The sequence below is a fragment of the Nelumbo lutea genome, chromosome 6, assembly GCF_056320005.1.
Source record: "Nelumbo lutea isolate HS-2025 chromosome 6, American lotus-T2T, whole genome shotgun sequence".
Taxonomy (NCBI): domain Eukaryota; kingdom Viridiplantae; phylum Streptophyta; class Magnoliopsida; order Proteales; family Nelumbonaceae; genus Nelumbo; species Nelumbo lutea.
Genome location: NC_142689.1, coordinates 27,331,643 through 27,353,795, shown reverse-complemented (window position 1 = coordinate 27,353,795; position 22,153 = coordinate 27,331,643). Strand labels below are relative to the sequence as shown.

At 35.8% G+C, this 22,153-nt stretch overlaps 1 protein-coding gene and 1 long non-coding RNA gene across 3 annotated transcripts; one reads left to right on the top strand and one right to left on the bottom strand.

Annotated features, from left to right (window-relative positions):
* Positions 1-3,242: 3,242 nt before the first annotated feature.
* On the top strand, positions 3,243-6,993 carry LOC148848159 (uncharacterized). Of its 2 annotated transcripts, XR_016100435.1 has the most exons (4): positions 3,243-3,482; positions 3,605-3,721; positions 6,298-6,394; positions 6,477-6,993. It is a non-coding gene; the product is annotated as an uncharacterized LOC148848159 (long non-coding RNA). The 2 variants fall into 2 exon arrangements; XR_016100434.1 differs by lacking the exon at positions 3,243-3,482 and having other exon boundaries at positions 3,574-3,721.
* Positions 5,953-14,229, bottom strand: NAC007 (NAC family transcription factor). Its single transcript, XM_088948686.1, has 4 exons — positions 13,533-14,229; positions 8,489-8,670; positions 8,111-8,386; positions 5,953-6,852 (listed from the first exon to the last, which is right to left on the bottom strand). The coding sequence occupies exons 2-4, from the start codon at positions 8,646-8,648 to the stop codon at positions 6,194-6,196; spliced, it is 1,095 nt and encodes a 364-aa protein (XP_088804812.1). The 5' UTR covers positions 8,649-8,670; positions 13,533-14,229; the 3' UTR covers positions 5,953-6,193.
* Positions 14,230-22,153: the final 7,924 nt, after the last annotated feature.

Sequence of the window (22,153 nt, the reverse complement as noted above, 5' to 3'; positions counted from 1 at the left end):
GAACGGGATAAGCCACATATCAGGATAAGCCATATCAGCTTTCATACATGTAGCTCCTACGGTCAAGCTGATGTTGCGTATACCCTGACTAGTCCAGTATTTCTACCACCAATTTGTATCCACAAGAGGGAACGGGAGTGCATGAGAGGCTTGACTGATCATCAAGTGGTTTCTTTTTAAACAGAACACACAATTTAAAATGGGTCCGTCTTCATCATGATGAATTTCTTCTGCCATTTTAGCTTGTGTTTTGAAGTCCTTCAGTATAGGATGACAACATTAATTAGTATTTTTCCTAGTCTTCTCCGAGTTTAAGCTATGGCTTTTTGCATCCTTGCTTCCATTTTTAGTGTTTTTTTTACAATGTTTTAAAAACTGATTCGGGACCGTGTTTTAGTGGTCGACTTGTACAATGTTTCTGGACTGGTGGTTTGATCATCCAATATTAATCTAAATGGATGGCTCATTGCAATTTAAAAAAAATAATTAAAATAAAAAAAATGGCAAAATCTATTAATTGGGTTACATGAGTCAATAATGGTTCAATCGTTCGGATCAATTGATTGTTCATCAAATCAATGAATTTTGATAAAAGAACAGTTCAGAGGTGAAACAAAATCGATTGTCTTGATAATTTTTGGGCCAAACGGTCCAACCAGGGTAACAAATGGTGGCCCGTAAGTTTTGCAGATTGGCTCCATCCATTTCCTTTGATGGACTGTATCAAATTATGAAGCAACCTGTAATTTATAGGGGAATCTATTTATTTTAATTTTTGTATATATATATATATATATATTGTAGAATTTATGCTTTTTCCAAATTAAAATTCAAAAGATTTCTCTTATACAGATTCTATTCTCTTTTTAATTTGAGACATTGAACAGTAATTTTATCACATCATAATTAGTCAAAAAATGGTTTTAATTTCCATATTTACTAGCTAGTGACAAGGGCATGCATGCAGTCAACCTGTAAAACATATATAGGTGGTGAATCAATGTAAAATCGGAAAATAAACAGAAGTGTTTAAATATAATACAAAACTTCTGTATTTACATTTTTGTATTTGCACTCTTCCCCAAGGAGCCTTAGACTTAATGCAAATACAAAGTCCAAATTGAGCCTTACACTTTTTATATTTATTCTCTATCCAAACTGAGCCTTAGATGCAAAAAAAAAAAAAAAAAATCCTATGGACTATAGAGATAGTGTAGCTTGTGCTGTTAATTACAAAGTACAAAAACGCATTTGTTTTTGTGCCATTAATTTGAATTACACCGTGTACTGTACAAAGTCCCACCATAGATGTAAAATTGCAGCAATAAAACAATATTATAGCTTGAGGTGCAATTTGTGGTATTATTACCAATTAGAAGTACAGTATGAACTTCGGGAGTTGAACAAAAATCTATTTTTGTTTCTTGTTGCGTGTGGTTCAATAATGATCTTACTATTGCAATTTCATCTAAGTAGCTTTATTGACAAAGGATTTGACATCATTCAAGGAAAGAAGTTTTTAATAAACTAGTTTAATTTATTAAAATTTTAATAAAATCCGGCTGACCTCTCATTTTTTTTAACAAAATTTTATTTTTAATTACCTTAAAAGAGGTTTGGCTCTTCTCATGACCTCCATAATTATGCTTTGAATGTGGTTATAATTTATTGACCATAGTTATCTTTTGAAAGAAGTTAGCCCATACGTACCACCGGTCCTGCTGTGTGTCACTGACCTGGGATCATTTTGTTCATTCAATGAAAAAAAAAAAAAGGTAGAAGAGAGATCCGACCCAATTCCCAAATCAAAACTCCCCACCCTCTGAAGTAATCTCAGTAGCTTTAGTCTAAGTGGGCCAGATCATAACCAGTAGGGAAACATCAATCACTGTAAAAGGAAACAGATGTTTCCTTTGTGGCTGTCTCAAACATTGCCTTGCAGGGATTTTACCTCTTAGTCCATCTATCCTCTTTTTCTTGCTTTTTTACCTATCGCATGCAGTTATCTCGTCAACTTTATCATCTCATGACAAACTCAACATTCAAGCACTGCTTTATAGGTGAAACTAAACCTTATTTCCTAACATTGTAAATATATTTAAAATACCATCTTACAGAGTCAGTGATTGATATGATTAATATAATACCACATGATGAAACCCACTTGAAATCCACTTGCTTAATATAGGATCATCAGATTGTTGAAGGAAGGGTAGGGCTGTTCATCAAACCCGTGAAACCGATCAATCTTAACCAATTCGATTTGAGTTGGTTGGTTTTTTAATAACTTTTATTGGTTTCGGTTCATCAGTTATTATGCTAATTTGAGAGTTTGAATCAGTTTTGATTAGGTCATTTGACTCATCTCTACTATAGATACATATTAATATTTTATATTTTGAATTTTTATTTTTTAATATGGGAAAATGAAAAAATTCCTATATTTTTTAATTTAAAATATTTTATATTGTAAATTTTTTTAATCTATTTTTTTAATAATATAATTATAATTCTTTAATTTAAATTTAAATCTTTTAAACCAATTGAACAAATAAAAAACCGACCTAAACTAATATAACCTGAATTGACCGATTTTCACCAACCAGACTAGTTCTGGTTTCAAGTGGTGCTTAGGTTTTGATGCTTGCCAGTTGCCACATGTAATCCACGTGGTGCACCATGGACCCTCAAGTCTCTAACTTATGGTGCAGGCAAATATATATGGTCTAGACCTGTTGATATATGTCGAAACTTCAAGGAAAATCTGTTGTTCACATCATCACATGACAACGAGAAATTTTTTAGTTTGATCATTGCGACAAATAAAGATTAGGCATTTTAATTTCTTTATCTCGGGACAATATCCTAAGCTAATTAAAGATTTGATCAAAGTGTACTTGAGAGTTGAGATGGAGCGTGTAGAGAGCTCTCTCTCTCTCTCTCCATTGTTGTTGAGGGGAGGGGGTTGGACTTGGAGAAGAAGGATATAATGAAACCACATGGATGTTTCACCTGCGAATCATGTTATCTTCTCCTACAAACAACATTTAAGAAGACCCTAATTATTCAATCACACTGTGACCTGTCCTCGATGAAATCACATGCGTATGGGTGGAATTTTGACTTTGCAGGGCAGCGAGCCTCTGTGGTTGGTTGGATAAAAGAGAATCCTACTCTTATCCTTCTATACCTGCAGGTGACAAACCTGGTACAAATAGAGATAAGGCACAGAAAGCAAAACCGTAATGAGAACCTTCACGTCATACTTGGTCAGAAAGAAGCACAAACTTCGCAAGCTTTTAGCTTTGAATTCCTTCCCTTCTTAGGAAACTGGATGCTCTCTCTCTCTCGACTTCGAAGTTTAGAGAGCGTTAGAGATGATGGGTACTTATGGGGTCATAAGAACACGCCTAATGAGTTTGTCGCTGGAAGTTTTCATTGCTTAAAAGGGAATTCCATGATTGACTTCAACTCAAACCCAAGTGAGTGCTCCCTCAAACAATAAGTGAAGTAGTAATTTTACTGGCCGTTGATCAAATGGTCCATAAATAGGGTTAGCAATTTGTTTCTTCTGCTACTGGTATTAATACTGAGTTGGTTTCAGAAGCATATTCCTGCGATGGAATAGGCACACCGTTACTCTTCTTCCTCATTTGCAGTGCTGAGCCAGTGTATCTCAACCTGCAGGGAAGCTACGGATGTTGGATTTTTAATAGATTGGGTAGGTATTTGATGATTAATCGAATAACTAGTACTGCTCAGGAAATATACTAGTGTTTCTTTGCTTCTTTCTGTGTTTCCTACCCTTCGGTTTTTGACCTCTCAGTGTTCCTATTCTTCATTAGTTGATGGAATTCAAGAAGAACTATAGAGCTCCGTTGCTTTTATATGATTCTAATTTTAGTTTCTACTTCAGGACTAAGAGATGGGTTGCCTTAGTACCTGTTGTAGATTAAAAAGTTCAGCTTCTGCAAACAGGGATTCAAGTGTTCTTATAGATTGGTGCTTTTATATATGTATGCATATATAATCTCTCTAGCTCAGTCTCTACTGAAAGCTTCAGAAATAAGAGACTGGTTGCCTTAGTTGCTGAAGTATAGACTGAAAATTTTTAGCTTCAAGAGGAATTCAAGTGTTCTTATATATTATATTGGTACTTTTATATATATGTATGCATATATATAGCCTCTCTAGCTCAGTCTCTACTGAAAGCTTCAGAAATAAGAGATGGGTTGCTTTAGTTTCTGAAGTATATATAGATTGAAAATTTCAGCTTCTGCAAGAAGGTGATGTTGTTTCTCGTAAATAAATTTCCATGCTCAGGTACGTTTATTTTTAGTTAGTAGTAAAGAAGAAATTAACATGAGGAAATCATTGGATTCTTGACTTGTTGAAATTCTTTTCCAAGTAACTAATGTTAGTTCACCATTACTGTCATTGTCTAAAATAATCAGCAAAGAGTTCTTAGTTGGTACACCATTAATTACCATTTGGATCACCCAACTCCTGCAATAGGTTCGTCTAGCAAACCTGGGACACACACACACACAGAAAACAAAAAGGATGTCCTACTTACATTTATGAACCTTACTGATTATAACAGAAAAGGGCTATTGCCCAATGCTGGTCCCAACTATCCCGGTGTTATTGAAGGGTTGGACTGAATGCGACCTAACCTCTAGCATTTTTTGCACGAAATGGATTGTATTCAAACACTTCAGCCCAAGATATCCCTACGGCACACCAAAGAATTCCTTATGTGAACCTTACTAATTATAGGTTTAGTACTTGTTTATTAATTTATTCGTTTCTTTTGATTATTATAGTAGCTGGTGGCTTGGTGGAGGCTATTGGAAACCATGATTCATCCAACCTAACAAGGAAAATATTATCTTTCTGACAATTTCTGTAGTCTCAACTGCAAATATTTTCTCTTTTCTTTTCCTACTTCGTCAATTTTTAGTGAAATCATCACACTGAGATTTTAAGTCGCTACAAATCGTGGTTAATTCTTTTACCATGATTTTTTCATTTAGAAGAAATAAGTTTAGGGTCCCAGCCCCAGATATCTGGGACCAACATTGAGTAATGGCCTTTTGCATACAATAAGTTCATTTAGGATTCAGGTTCTTGCAATTTTATTTACATTAAATTACAATGCAAAATTATTAGTAGGAAATGTGGAGTCATTGCAGAGACTTCCTGAAGTGCAAAACATATGTATTGAAATATTAGAGGTAATTTAAACTTTTCAGCAAGTTACAATATGACCTGAAACAGAAAGGAACATCCAACCCTTCTCTCCACGCAGCTTCTTTACTGCTATTTAAGTAATTAGTTAAAACTAACAGATTTGGTTGCTATTGAGCCTCATCTAATTTTCTGGACGCCCCAACACACCTTTCACTACGTCATCCCTCTGTTTGGTAATACATAGCCATCATCTAGTCGAACTGAACTTCTCCATTTAATTAGCTTTTGATGGTGGAGATGGAAGGAATTTCGTTGCATATATAGAAATTAATAATTACTAGATCTTAAAATCACTCTAGCTGCATGTAATTCATTGATCATTTCAACTGAATATTTTGTTGAAACTGTTCAAATTAAGCCTAAACAATTCAACCATGCACTAAATGTTGCATTGTCAAGTTCACTTATTCTCATAAACTCTCATTTTCAGGTATTGTCATCGGAGTAAAAGAGAAGGAGAAGAAACAGGAAACATACATACATAATAAAGAAAAGAAAAACAAAACATATTATTCTAACTCCAGACAAAACATACAGAGACATCTAAGAATCGAGCTCAAATCGATTCCGTCAACAGAGCAGGCCATAGCTGTTGGATCATGGACTATGTAAAAAAGCTAATTACATGCAGATAATGCTGCAAAGAAAAAGCAAAATACCGAGTCAGCTGACACAGCATACTCGGCTGCACATTCCATATTTACTAATATATATATATATATATATATATTATCTTTATTAAGAGTAGAAGGGGTTCCTTCCTAACACAGTCCTAAACCGCTATTACAAAGAGTAGCTAGGCAGAAGTCCAACAGCTATAGGTTTTACCATTTTAATTTTATTATATACAGGAATCTGGATCATAATTTTCTCCCTTTCTCTTTCAAATCTTACTTCCTATAATTAGTATATATTTTGGATTTACTGCATTATGTAGATATCACTTCCACAGATCAATTTGGCAACTAGAGGTGGATGTGGAAGCATATTCGGGTGCCAGTTGTTGCTTGTTTGGTTGTCTGACTAGAATGCTCACTTGGTCAGATACGTGAAAGACATTGGCAGCATTGGAATAATTTGTTTCCTTGGAGGCATGTTCATGGCTGAGTTGAGATGCAACAAACTTGTCAAGAACCCGCCAGTCAGTAGTCACTTGATCCACTGCTTGTTCATTACTGTTGTTGTTGTTGTAGAGAGAGTTATTCACATTGTGCTGATGATAGCTTTTCTGCATCTGTTCTTCTTGCGTGAGGGAGGACTGAAGACTGCTTCCATGGTTATTAATGTCAAGGACGTATCCAGCCATGGAGTTACAACGAACACTGGCTACTGAATGCGGAAGTTTGGGGCTCTCTAGTTGAGGGAGCTGGACATAGGCGTCAAGAGGCATGTGATACTGCAACTCGAGCTCTTGCTTGCAGGAATAAGGTTGGTGGAAGGGCATATGATCAGGCTGAGGCTGAGCAATAATCCTTTTTGGCGAGTCGAGGTCTGGCATGAATGAGACCTGCTCGTCATACCAACAAGGAGATTCATGTTCGCTCACTTTCCGCATTGTTGTTATCCGCTTCTTGAACACCCTACAAACCACCCACCCCTCTTCCTGGTGCAATTCAATCAAAGTTACATTGATCGTCACTAGCTGTTGTAAATAACTACAACAACAAGTTATACAAGTAACGACGGAGAGTCATATATATTAATAAATGCTCAACTATATGCCTAGAAAATCCATCAATATATAGTTTCTTAGACACTCCCACAAACACATACTCCTTTCCGCAAATTAATGCACACACACACACACAGAAGCCTATAAAAAAATAAACCATTTGGAGCTGAAATTTCAAGCTAGATGTCTTCCAAGAGAACATGGAGATTCAAGATGATTCAATTGGCTATATCTCTGTTGAACTTTTAATAAACTTTAATATCAACCTCTTATTAAAGAATTCTCTTTCTTGAGTTTTCTACCAGATCTAATATCAAGTAGTGCTCTTTACTTCTGTATGCATAGCATCTAGAATTACACTTATGAATATTGAAACATTTCTCATGCATCAAATGGATAATAAAGCAACCTATTGGGACTGTTCACCCTTATATAGCCCTTTGTATACCCTTGTTAGAGAAACCAACAACAACCGGTCGGTTCAGCTGCAAGGAGCTATGGTTAATGACATCAAGATACTCTGAAAATATATTTTTTTTCCCTTGTTATTGCTGGATTGTTCATGTACAAATGCACACTACAATATTGAGTAAAACCAAAAAAAATATTGTAAAGTCTCAAGACGTAGAGATTGGGAGAGGGCCTAGATAGAAGTTAATTAATTGTTAATTGGATCAGCGCAAACTTATTATTGATGGTGGATACATGGGGTACCAGACCATCACTCGAAAGTAATGAAAAAGAAGAGCAAGTTTTCAGTTTTTGTCTCTCATATATGTAAATGATGTTTGGGATGAAAATTTTGAGTTGTTAATTGCATGCCCAACATGTACAGAACATAGGAACTCAGAACAAACTAAGTTGTTCAATTTAAAATATTTTATAGTCATGTTAACGTATAACTTTATTATCTGTCATTTTACCATCAAGACAATATAGGCTACTATTATGCACATGCAAAAGTTTCATAAACTTATATATATCCTCTCAAATTTAATGCTAAGTTTCAAACACAAGTCCTGAGGCTTGTATTTGACAAGATATCCTCGTCCAATCTTGCTCAATTTTTGTTTTCAGATGAAGAATAGGGAGGAAATAAATGATTATATTGAGCAAATCATCATCAAATAAATTCCATATGATTTTATTTTTAGTTATTCCATTGTTATAAAACACTAACTATACTTGCCTGAGGTGTCCCATTTTCATTTGTTTCAAGACGATACTCATGCATAATCCAATCTGATTTTTGTCCATTTGGAGCTCGACCTTTATAAAAGACTAAGGTCTTTCTCATGCCAATCAAATTATGCCTGGAGTAAATAGCCTTGTCTCTTCCTGTTGCTTTCCAAAACCCTGCTGTTGTGGCTCTATTAGTGCGAGTTCCAGTTGGGTACTTCTTATCCTTATGGCTAAAAAAATACCATTCATTTTGTTCTTCTGTTCCTATCTTGCATTTCTCTGTTCAAACGAACAAAGTTAGCAATGTTATTCTGCGATTGTTTATGAATTACAAACGAAGCAATTCAACTCTGATGACAAGAATGAATAGTGTGAAACTACCTTGAAGATCCCACGGTTCTATCTTATAGAGATCGATGTCTTTAATGACATCTAGGTCAATCCTCCTTGAAGCAATTTTTTTTCTAAGGTAGTAATCAACAAGTTCTTCATCTGTTGGATGGAACCGGAAACCCGGAGGAACATGTGAAAAACTATTCATATTCTCCTTAAGAGGACAAAATCTGCAATTTAAATGGAGAACTCTGTTAGAATTTTATCCTTAATTTTAATTTACTAAGATAAGGAAAAGGATAATTATGAAAGCATTAGAAAAACAAGGACACTTCTAGTTTTGCACACTCTGATCACTGTACATATATATAGGTTGCAACACTTCAATGTTTTGAAAGTCTAGACTGCAAACAATGCAAGCCTAGTCTGCAGTATTTCACATCCGTAGTGTTTCACAGCAAACATGTTTCTATATTCTGTTTTTGGGTGTATCTATCCCAATTCCCAAATAGCTGGGATCATACTTTCTTGAATTATGCTGAAGGTATCAAAAGAAAGAATAAAAAAAGACTCATCATCATGAATTGAAATATTGAATAGGAAAAAAAATCAGAGTTCTTTTCAATAATATATATATATATATATATATATATTTCATCTACCAGTGAAGAAGTAATGAAAAATTAAATCACTATACCATATTCCTTCATTTACTAGCTATAGGTGGGAGATGAATTCTTTGATAAATGAACATTGGCTTGTTTATCCTCCTTTACTTGACGATAATCTTTGTAATTTTTCTGGTGATGAATGAAACTAGCCTGAGGGCTTTTTCTTTCAAAGAAAAAACCCTATGGATTTGTAATAGGAGTTGTATTCTTCAGACAATTTATCTCCCTGTGCACCAGTTAATCCGAAATTGAAATTAAAAAAATTCACCGTTTTAAAGGTTTACCTTATTTTTTAATAGCCAATAGGAAATTATATGCTGCAAAATATTTAGAAGGCAGTGGAAAACTAGAATATTATATGTTTGCCATTGGGAGCTAAAAAATATAAGTGCCTTCTCGTTGGAATAAATTGTGGGGATGGAGTTATGTTACTTTTCCTACTGGCATATAAATTGATCTTTTAGATATATAGACTTAAAAAAAAAAATGATGGTTGGAACTTGGTATCTGTTTGTTTAACAAAAGACATGGCCCTGAATCTTGCACAGCATTTAAATGATTTAATTGTCTATCAGCATTTCACGGCTGTTTGGACTTCTAAGGGTTCTGTTTCTCAAGTGTTTATTTAGGGAACTGCTGTCCAATGCTGATAGGCAATACAACATTCGACTACAGCATTTGTTTACAGCAGATATCAACTCCACTTTCATTTACAAACTTTCAATTTGAGTATATAAATATAAGACTACCATTAAAAATATTAAAGTTAGGCATGCTTCCTATAATAGGACTCTATTCCCTTTTTTTTTTCTTGGAAAGTCTAACTAGGTGGTTTATTGGTAAGCTGTTGGTAACAATGGAGATTGGACTACTCAATCCCATCTCTAGGGTTCAACTCCTTGAGCTTTACCAGCATCTTTTCAATCTCTAGGAACAATATAACATTAAGTTTGAAAAATACAATAAAAACAAAAGAAGTAAAAGGTTTTGATTCAACTTGATCAAACTTGGGTAGGCTTGGGATTGGTTAAAATTTGGAGGGGGTCCAACTCGAGGACTTAATTCTGATACAGTGGATATACCTCATAGGTACCTGATTTGTAGCCCCTAGACTATAACCTTAGGAATTAAGTTATTTAGTCTCAGTTTGGAAAGAGTACAAATACAAATATGTACAGTGTAAATACATACAAAATATAAGGTTTTGCACTCTGCATATTTGTATTTGTCCTCCTTCCAAACTGAGCCTTAGGCTGTGTTTGGTTGCAATGCAAATAAATTTGCACTGATGCAAAACCATGGCAGTGCAAATGATTTGAGTGTAAATTCTGACCTATTTTTGTTTCAAATTTTAGCTTATTTTGTTTAGTTGCAGTACAAATGAAGTAAATTAAGACAAGAAACAGAATAAAGTAAAATCCAAAATAAAATTAAACGAGATCGAATTTGCATTTTTTACATTTGCACTCCCATGCATTTGTACTAGTGCAAATAAAATTGCACTTCAACCAAACACAGCCTTAAAGACAAATTAAATTAAGGAATGAAAGGTAGTAAACATGTTGAGAGATTGTGGAGTGGGTTGGAAATGAGCTGTGGGAAGAACTTTTACTTCTCTTCATTTTTATGAATATGGAGACAGAGTACAGGAGAAATAGGTTGTATCTTTTAACTTCATCTTTTATAATGCATATTTGAGGAAGATAGAACACAAAGTGGTTTTTTAACAAAGATCGAATAGAATGGCCTTTCTAAAGGAATTTCTTTATATTTACTTTTGTTATATCGAATACATAAATATAAATATTTATATACACTTCATATACTACACGTGTATTCATAAGGAACCAGTTGGTTCTTCCTTATTTTATTAGGTTATAGAAATTATTCATATATAAAACATCAATTATAAGGGGCCTAATGCGGTAGAAAGAATAGTGGTCAAAGTGGATTATATTGCAGAAAAGAAAATCTATGTCATGCAGGGAGAACTAATACTTATCAACACTTGAGACTGTGTTTGGTTCAATAAAAATTAAGAGAGAAAGAGAAACTTGAGGGGAACTTCTTAATGAATTTCACAAATTAAAACTTGTTAAGAACAACTTTCCCCTCATCAACTTTCTGTTGCTCTCTTATTTCCTATATCAAACCAAACATATCCAAAAAGCTCCCCCTGATGCGTGGTACTAACATTGTTATGCAGAAACCCAAGTTGCTTTTAATTCACCTTGTAAACTAGTGCCTACAGTTTAGCATGAACTTAAGGCCATTTAGCTCTTTGTCTCCATGTTAACTTTTCTTTGCATTTCTCCTTCCAAAAGGAGTTACAAATTAAGCAAGGAGAGTGTCCATTTGGTATCATTTTGTGAGGTCTCTCATGCTAATGATTTCATTTTCACTCCCTCCATTAAGAATCCATGTGTCCTACAAAGCACCCCAGAGAGATTGCCACATAATCAGGATTGTTTTAAGGCCTAAATAGTCCTCTCTTTTTAGGTTGACGTTTAGCCTGCTTACGTTTCTGCTGCTGAGGTGCTAATTGGAAGGACTCTCATCGAAGGAGTGAAATTGAATTCTGTGCTAATAGAGTGCTTCTTCCCCCTGTGATTTAACTCAGATATTGCAATGTTGAATATAATCCTAGAAAGAGTTTATATTACTGATTAAACCCAAATATGTTGAAGCCCCCCAAAAAAAACAATAAACCTAAATCAGCACAAAAACAAGTATACATGGAGCATAAAGTGAAGGTATCTAGTCCATGAAAATCGGCTAAAAGTCAATGGTAACCGAAGCTTCCAAGCCACATATCATAGAGATAATAAGAAATAACTTATCAGTAAATGAAATTTAGCTAAGAAACAGAAACTTATAAATCATGATTCAACAAGGATTTGAATAATGCCAACTTGTACAAGCTCGGTTTAATACTTTCTAGATTACAAACTAGTGTAAGAACTCCTACAAGACAAGCATTGAGTTGATTAAGAAGCATGTATAGAAGTTCATTTCCTAGCTTCTCATGGAGAAGAAGAGAAGAAGAAAATGTCTTTTCAACAGTTAGCATTCAAAGGATCCCAGGCTCATTCTCTTATAAAATGCTAATTTTGAGCGAAAATGCAAAGGATGTTTCATATTGCTACATATAACAACCATATTGTTTGTGTTGTTTACAAAGAACGGAAAAATCAAATCAATTAGGTTACACAGCTGACAAAGGCAAAGGAGCGATTTCTCCATTGTACATTTCGCAAATTAATTACTTGTGTTTCTTTCTTGTACAGTTTTTAGTAATACTGCTAGCTAGTGTTCCTAGAACCTGTTTAACTGAGTTACTATTTCAATCGAAAAACTAGATAGTCATAAATACAGCAAAACAAAGCAATGTTTCGTTCATCAAATCTTGAAGTGAAAATTTCCCACGAATCCACAATTTGAAACTTAAAATCTTTCATTGGCTGAAATGTGGTGGAGTTCCATTTACTGTGGAATAGAGATGAAAATTTTGCTATTGGAAGTGTACAATACCCTAGTTTCCTGCTCTCAAATTTGACTTTCTTTGGTATGTTTTCCATATAACTTTTTTTTTTTTCAGATGAGATCCAACGATGAATAATAGTGCAATTTGCAAGGGCACTTATTGCATTTTGTCCATTCTCAATATATATATATATATATATATATATATATATATATATATATAATGTGAAAAACTTTGAACCCATGAAGTTTTATTGGTGAAAAGGCATCAAGTAATAATGAATACTCTCAACGAATATGAACATAAAAGAAAGAAAAATAAAAAGTTGCAACAAATTGTTTTTGAAATTAACCATTGTGCTTCCTCTTTTTGATCTCTTACTATTATTTTATTTATCAGATTGCACTACAATCCTAAGAGGCATATATCAAAAATTTGGACATGAAATATTTCAACCTATAATAACATCAATTTCCTAGAAGTGAAAACAAACACACAGGAAAAAGAGGAAAAAAAAAAGGGAACATGAGGATCCCCTCCACCTGGAATAAAGCTTGGGGTTTAGAGAAAAAAGAAAACAAGGAATGGAAGAGGAGAAGAAGAAGATAAAGGCATATTATGAGAAGGTGGAAAGAGTGTTAGATGTGGCAAGTGAGATGTGAGATTACCAAAACCAGAATATAACCATGTCATTGTTGCCTAATCTAGCTGCATCACAAAAAGCATATATACGATCAATAAGCAAAACCCCAGATTGAGTTTAATACCAGAAACGAAGCCAGAAACTATCAGAGATTTGAAGATCTATAAACTTGAGCATTCTCTCACGTTAAAAAGATTTAAAAAAAAAAAAAAAAGGAAAGAGTCCAAATAGGAAGTCGTCAAGAAAACCCAGATGAGAAAAGAAACAGAAACAGGAAGAAAAAAGAGAGCTCACAGATGAAAAGAACAACAACGAGCTGGTCCTCCCCGACAAGTTTTGGCGTGACTTAGATTCTGTGGTGCTGACTTAAGCCCCTGCGTACAAGATCTGGGTCAACTCAACCTGGTTTCTTCAAGCAGCAAACGATAGAGACTCCACACGGCGGCTTTTTTCTGAATTTCTTCCAAATACTACACAAAAACAAGAAGCCAGAAAAATCGGCAGCTCTAAAAGAAAGGTCAAACAAGAAACACTAGTTTTCCTCGGGAGTTGAACCCTGATTCCAGAATGAGAAAATAGTTTGTACTTCTGGTTAAAGTGTCAAGATTGTCGGAGCAAGTGTGAATGGATCAGATCCCGAGGAGAAGAAATGCAGGTGTTTGTGGGGAAGAGGTGGACAAAAGTGGAAAGAAAGTAGGAGAGAAGGAACGGCTGAAGAATGGAAGAAAGGAAAAAGAGATAGCATTAAATAACAGAGAAGCAGGCAAATGAGAGCACACACCCCTCAACTATCCATCATGTAAAAACACACACTTTTCTTCCTCTCATTATCTCTCCTTGTCTCCGAGTTGAGTTGAGAGCTAGATTGCTGGGAAAGTCTCAGGCGGGAAGAAAGGAAGGCGGAAAATTGGCCGGGGGAAAAGAACCTGCGTATAGGAAATCCCAACTGCCACTTCCACTCCACCCGCTACTGATAAAGACCAGAAGCAATCTCTCTTCTCTGAGCTTGCTGGTCACTGTGTAATATTTGTGCAATATATGTGATTTCAGAGAGAGAGAGAGAGAGAGTTACGGGCGCTTCGACCGAATGAGAAAACGGTGAACGTCAGAGGATGTAACGGCGAGGACCACTTACCGTTCCTTCGTTAAACCCTTCAGACCCAGAGAAAACAAATGAAGAAAAAAGAAGAAGAATATATAATAATCATAGTTCGACAGGATTTTGGTGGTGACGCAATTGCACATCCTCTCGCCAAAAGCGCTCTCTCTCTCTCTCTCTGGCGGGGGAGGACCGGACGGGGGCCGGGGGTGGCTTTTGGTAGGCCCTGAGTTTGTCCCTACCACCCTATCTCTCTCTTGTCCCTGACTCTTTTTATATTAAAATAATTGCAACCCCACTGGTGAAAAATATCATTCATGAACCGTAATTCCACAAATAGCCTTCATTTTGCGACGTAATTACTAAAAATTTTGAACGTATCAGTTCTTGGGTGGGAAGGCCGATACGTTATCCCCTTCAGACAATGCCTCACTGTTATGATGATAGAACCATGATAAATCATAGCTGGACTGGAATTATGGTGGTGAAAGCTGAGTCGACTCGATTGTTACCACCCACGAGGCCCGTTGAAGCTCACCGTTTTTTGGTTCCGTCCCGTACTGGTTTCATGTTCCTTTTTAATTATGAAAAATACAGTGAGATGAGGGTAACTTAGGTAATAAAATATTAATAAGCTTGCCTTTGGCTTTCACTAGAAAATGGCACGGGTGGCTCTGGTTGGCCCGCCTCCAATATTTATTTAATCTTTCTCTCTTTCATGTGAGCCCCGCAAACCGACCTAAAGCATTATGAAAGAGACAGCTCTCCAAATAGAAACAAAAGCTTTCCTTCAAGCCGGCTAGCTAAAGGCTAAAGACAGCCTAGCCGGCAGGCTAACTGATGAAGCCAAAGGCCCGAAAGCCTGGCCTAGAGTGATAGAGTCGAGAGACGGAGAAAGCTTGGAAGTTGGGACCTTGGGTGAATGCAATGGTGGAATGTGGGACCCGTCGACGGAATGATGTCCACGGTTCTGAACGTGGCGGCTCATGGTCCGGCGTGGGCTAGTCCCGGTCATTATTAAGCTCGCAATTTGGGTGCTTGCCGGTTGTGCAAGTGGGCCCCAACCTTTCCGGCCCAACCTCTCGGCCCACCTAGAACTGCTTTTTTTGCCAGGATGGAGATGGATTGATGCATTCCCCTAATGACACGTAGCTTTATCCTTAGAACGTGCCGTACCGATAAATTAACAAACTCCCCAACACTTCCTCCATATCGGCCCGATTCGTCGCCGGTTGCCATGGATAAATAAGGGAAAAGAAAATTTACAAGAATTCACTTTGTTTTTTTTTTTTAATTTATATATTTTCTCTTCAATCAATCAAGTAGTAAAGTGAAGCAAAAGTTTCACACGTGATCCAATAGTCATGAGGGTACTCATCGTCCACACCCCACGAGCTCAAAATCACCGTGCCAGCATCTTTATATTCCTCACGTGGGTAGAAAGTGGCAAATTCACTGTTCACTCCTTCGTTAAAACTAAAAACCGAAACGTTAAGCAAGAACCAGCCGATACACGCAGAACGTATCGTAGCAGCTATAGTTGCTTAAAGATCCTTGTCCGGATGCAAATGAATTAGTAAATATCGTGAAAGAGAGAGGTAACAAAAGAAACTGTATGGTTGAGATTTAACCTCGGCGGGCCCCGCCCTTAATCATTATGGATGTAAGAACATCATTATCTCCGTTTGCCACGTCCCCATGGAGGGGGAATTCCGTTTAACATCCAACGTGGCACCGTTTGGGTGGCTGAATTCGACCGCAACGAAACAATACTGATGCTGCTTCTCTAATACACCTTGGGCCCCACCATACCCCTTCACTTGTTCTACCATCATGCCTACTCGTCCAGGCTTATCCCTACAGTCGCGGAGAAGAACTTCCTTTTCTTTTCTTTTTTTTTTTTTTTTTTTTTTATATTTGCTTAGGTGGGCCCGCATGGATAGCTCTTATTGGTCACCTACCACATCTAAGAAAGTTTTAACAGACAAGATTGAGCTTTTTTCGTAATCAAGCGTGACTGAGAAGCACCATAAGAGAGAATTAAACATTAACAGAAACACCCTTTAACCTTTTCGAACTCTACAAAATAAATAAAACACCTCAATTCAATACACAATACTCAACCGTAGGATGAAGCTTAGTGGTCCTGTTTTGTAATTTTTGCAACTTATATAAGGGTGGTTTCTGAAATTTGAATCATAACATCTTTGCTCCCACAAGTCCACAACTACGAGGTGTACTGAATACTCAAGTTTGATACAGTGATGTGATACAGTGTTTAATGTATATCTCATCAGCTTGTACATAGCACTCAAGGGCTGCTTACCAACTTGATATACAAGTGGACTGTGGGACCCTCTCTTGTTCGATTGGTGTTTTATGGGTGCATTGCTTGTCAGGAAATCAGTCCAGCCTAGCGATCAAAGCCGTTCATCCTAGAAGCATTTTATTATCAGCTTTATTTTTACGGAGATCTTCATTTGTGGGGTCCTCGTGCATTTGAACCAATGTACTATTGGGTCGTGCTATATTACCAATTAATTATCAAATATCAACATCAATAGCGCTCTCTCTCTCTCTCTCTCTCTCTCTCTCTCTCTCTCTCCTTTTTGCTCCCCAATGCCTTTGATTTCCTATTCAAAGAAAGGAAACAAATGGTTCCCTCACATAATAACTTATAAACTAATTAATTAATAATTAAATAAATATTGTAATAAAATTTAATATCAAGTAATGTAAATTTATTAATAAACTTGAAAAAATTATTAGTTCTTGATGATGGCAAATTTGGCCCTCCACTAACATCATGACACATGGCATCTCAGAACAACTAGTGACACTCAGAACCACCTAGGCGACAATTTGCCTTAGCCAAAATGATGGAGTCCCAGCCAGCGACCTGCCTCTGGCACCGACCTGGTGACCTGCCTCTGGTGCTGACCTAGCGACCTGCCTCTAGCGCTAACCTGGCAACCTGCCACTGTTATCGACCTGGCGACCTGCCTCCACTGCCAACTTGGCAGAAACCTAGCCAGCGACCTCGTCCACGACTCAGGGCAGCTACTAGCACCTCGTCTAGGACCAACCTGTGGTACCTCGTCAGTATCGACTGAAAGCGACCTCAACTTGGGGAGCGACCTCCCTCGAGGGCTTGCCGACCTGATTGAGGTCCAAGTGGCGACCTACGAGTCATGCTCGTCATCGATTTCTGCATGCATCCCATCACTCCTGGGTCTCTCGGAAGTCAACTCTCACACCGAATGTTTTGGGAGAAACTGAGTAAGGTGCAAAGATTGGCCTACGTGCACAACTACCTCCATGGACTTCGGAGCAGTTAGGCACGTCCTCCCGGAGATCCCGGACGTGTTGTGTGGTGCTCACGCCAAACAATGCCTATATAAAGGCCTTACCTCCAACTCCAGGGGAGAGATGTGCAATTTTTAGTTCTCACAGCTCTCTTACATTTAGCTATCTTAAAATCTCTGACTCGCTAACTTAAGCATCGGAATACCCACCCTGGGTAAAGAAACCCGGGCACTCTGACATTGTTTCCTTGCAGGTCGCATCAGAGCCACCTTTCCAACTCGTCACCATTTAATTAAGCATCAGAGCCACCTCTCTAGCTCATCACTACTTAGCTAGACATTAGAGCCACCTCTCCAGCTTGTCACCATTTAACTAGGCATTAGAACCACCTCTCCAGCTCGTCACCATTCAGCTAGGCATCAAAGCCACCTCTCTAGCTCGTCACCATTCAGCTAGGCGTCCAAGCCACCTTCCAGGTAGGAACTATTCAACTAGGCATCCATGCCACATTCCAGGTAGGGATTATTCAGCCAGGCATTCGAGTCACCTACTAGCCGCGAGAGCTGCCGAAATGCGCATCACCAGTTCTCAAATTAATCTTTATTAGTATAAATCCAATTAAAAATAATAGAATTAATAAAAATTAGTAAAAAATAAAACAATTTTATCTAACAAAAATTAATAAAATAAAATTATTAATAAAAATTAGAGTCCATTTAAGTTCCATCTAGAAATGATAAAAGAATAATAAAAACTAATATTAACTTATTAACTTAATTAATTAACATAATTGATAACTTAGCTTAATTAATAACTTAATAAATTAATCAACTAATTAAGGCAATAACTTAATACAATTTTATTGATAAAGTTAAAAAAATTAGTTTTTGAATTATATGTATTAATTGAAAATTATTATAAAAATAGCAAAAATTAAATAAGTTTATTTAATAATAGTTGATAAATAATAATAAAAATAACAATAATAATAATAATAATAATAATAATAATAATAATAATAGTAATAGTTAAAATCCATTTATTTCCATTTAAAATTTATAAAAAAAAAATTATCTAACAATACATAACCCGAAAATAATTCTTGGAATGGACTCAATCTATCTTGGTCTAATTGAGAATGTCAAAAGGCTTCTTCTGCCTCAATTTTGCTGAACAAAGCCTCTTCATTGCACAGGTCCTTACTAATATATATACTATATTTTAGGGAGAGATAGAGAGAGAGCACTTAACCTTCTTGTTCTTGAATTATTAATGCCCCTTTTCTATAACTTAAATTTTTCTGCAATTATTTTTATTACTTAATTAGTAAGGAAATTGTTAATCTCAGCCTAGAGGTGAGCATTATTTGGTTAAAACCGAACAAAAGATTTCGGTTTTGTTACGCTTTCAGCTTTTAGAATTACACATTCGGTTAATCGAATAAATCAAACTTTAGTATATAATATGTAAGATGTAATATATAATATGCAACATTAATATAATGAAATTTGATTTCATAATATATATTTTATAATATATAATATATATAATATAATATAGATTATATTATTAAAATTGGGTTTTAACCAAAAACCGAACAAAATTTTTCAATTTTTCTAAAATTTGGATTCAGTTTGATTTTTAAAATTTTGATTTATTCGAATTGGTTTTTAACTGAATAAACCGAATGCTCACCCTATCTCAGCCTACTTCATGAGGATCTAATTGGCCTCCCAGTTATTTGTTATGGCTAATTCCTTTTGCTTTAGGAGGATTGAGTTGTTGAGGGAGAACTTTTGTAAGCTTGGGTTTGGAAGCAAGACAGGATATATCCTTCCTCATATTCTTTTTATTATCTCTTTGATAATAGTTAATAAAATTTTAAGGTGGCCATCCTCCAAATGGAATAAAGTTTAATTTGTGAGTAAAAATAATAATTAATAATACAATTTGGTTAGAAAAAAAATAGTAAGGTAATTTAGATTGATTATATACATGTGAAAAATGTGTAGGCACATGCTGACATACATATCAACCACTAGTTATGATTGAAATTGCATGGTGCCATTGTGGTAAAGTTTGGACCCACCACTTGGGCTGCAAGCTAGTCATATTAAACCACGGAACAAGCATGGTGGGTTACCTTCTTCAACAATACAACAAACATCAATTTCATATATTCTAGAAGTTTGCTCTTTCACATTCAGGACTATCAAGTGTTTTTTTTAGTTATTTGATTTTTGCACTTAGGAAAAAAATAAAAAATGTAAAAAAAAAAGCTCCAGATCTTATACAGATCTCAAGTTATTTTACAGCAGGATTCTATTTATTTATTTCTTTGTCCTTTTCTTTTTTATGGTTGCTGGGTTTGGAATTCATATTTCTTGAAATGCCTTAAAAAAGGTATTTTGATTCTTACAAAAGATATGATACGATATTTCCAATGCAAAATCGCCATTTTGAATCTTGCCCTGATGACCGGATCACTGGCTGCACCTCGCTCTATTTGTACTAAAATCATTGAATGATCTTCGATATAAAAATCACTTGGGCTGCATTTGGCAGTGCGACTGATAAGGCCTTATCTTTTTATTGCAGTTAAAATGTCTTTATGAAAACTGAGAAATGAGATAAGTCCTTAAAATAAAGAATGCCTTATGCAACTTTAATAAGGCCATAACGTTTTTTTAGATGCCCTTTCCAAAATTTTTGAGATGTTCTATTGTACTGAATGGTTTCACGTGTTCTAATGTAGGGGCCATTTGGCAAATCTTTTGGGGAAGATCTTTTGGTAATTCTTATGGTCAATAGACGCATTGAGTTTTTACATCAAGATTTGAGCAGTCCAAAAGTAATTTTGCTACCACATGTCTTTTCACACGAGAATAAAATGCAAAAGATACAAAAAAACTTCATTTGAAGCTTCCTGAAATCAACCCAAAAATAATCTTCTCACATCTATATATAATCATTCACAGATTGATCCATTAGAAAGAAAACCCCACTGGACTAGAGCAGGACCTGGGCATGCATCATGAATTGGATCAGCTCAAGTCTGGCCCAGTACTGTAAAATGTAAATTGTTCATCCTTAATTAATTTTTCTCAGATTGAATGCGATCCAAGGTAAGTCTCCAACAAATTAACCCGCTTAATTTGTTTGGGGAATTCTCAATGGAATCCGGATTTATAAGCAGGTGGGGTTAGACATATCCCAGAATCAGACAACCCTACTTCGGCTGGCAGCTCTCCTCCTCTCCAATGGTGCAGGAAGTCCAAGCAGAGACATTCACTAAGAACATTTCAGACCATTTCCGTTGAAGGGTCTCAGTCATTTCAGAGTTCATTCTTCTACACAGATTAATTGACATATTTAATTTGCAATTTCTGGCAAAAGAATAGGAGGGCCGAGGGGCCATGCACATCTATATAAAATATACAAATCCAGAACATTAAAAAGTGTTTCGCCAAAAACCTTTGACCCCAATCGTGCTTGTCAACTTTGTCTCTCCGCTTCCATCCCTCCACATCTCTCACTGCCACGCACAGTATTGTTGTACTTGCACAGCAGCACTGAGTTCAAATCAGCCCACCACAAGATTGTCCCTCACCACGTCCTACAGTATATCTCCACCGTGTATTGAAAATATGTTCCGATAATAACATTATTATTTCTAGGATTATCATTAATACAAGATAGGGATGAGCTGTGAGACGTTATGAGAGACAATCTTGTGAGAGGCTGATTTAGTCTCAGCAGTGCTTAATGACTAATAAGTGTGTTCTTATATGTAGCTTTTATAATGTGTTATTTATTAAATTATTTTTTGAGTTGGGAGGAAATAGATGATGAAGCTTCACTTAAATTTATATTAAATAATAAGATGAGATTATGATTGCGTTTTGGTTTATATGTCTCCTTCACGATAATACCAATTATAGCAATAATAATATGAATAAGAAATCAGAACAAATAAAGTAGTGCATTAGAGAGTGGAGCTTGTAATGATTCTGGGGTCTCATGAGAAATTAACCGACGCATCGATATCGAATCGAACAACATGTTACTGTAAATGAAATTACGACAACTGGAAAGAAAAGTAATTCAGTTGGGTGGTTAAGTTAATAACACAAACTCTAATTGAATTTATCGAGACAATTAAAATAAATTTAACTAGAAGTTATCAACAGAAATAGGTGATTAGGTGACTGATTAAAGGATGACCACTGAAGATTGATAGATTAATCAGAAGCTCCGTTGCATCCATCACAAGGGCAGACATGGCAAGTTAATATTTCTGCAAAATTATATGAGAAATCTAACTTGTTTTGACAAGATTTCGTTTGCTAATAAAATGGCCTAAAATAACCTGATACGTGTCAAGAAGTTACGCCTAATGCTCCGTTAATTTTTTGGTAAGTGATTTTATATGGATAAATGTATTTATTCATATTTTTTTTTATTTCTCATATAAATAAGAAAATGATCATTTTAGCCATAAAAATCCATT

What these genes read in the sequence shown, in the direction of transcription:
- NAC007 (XM_088948686.1), bottom strand. Translation starts at nt 8,648, where the DNA reads ATGAATAGTTTTTCACATGTTCCTCCGGGTTTCCGGTTCCATCCAACA. An exon ending in AGAACCGTGGGATCTTCAAG is followed by an intron (nt 8,387 to 8,488) that starts GTAGTTTCACAC and finishes TCGTTTGAACAG; the next exon opens with AGAAATGCAAGATAGGAACA. An exon ending in AAATGGGACACCTCAGGCAA is followed by an intron (nt 6,853 to 8,110) that starts GTATAGTTAGTG and finishes TGCACCAGGAAG; the next exon opens with AGGGGTGGGTGGTTTGTAGG.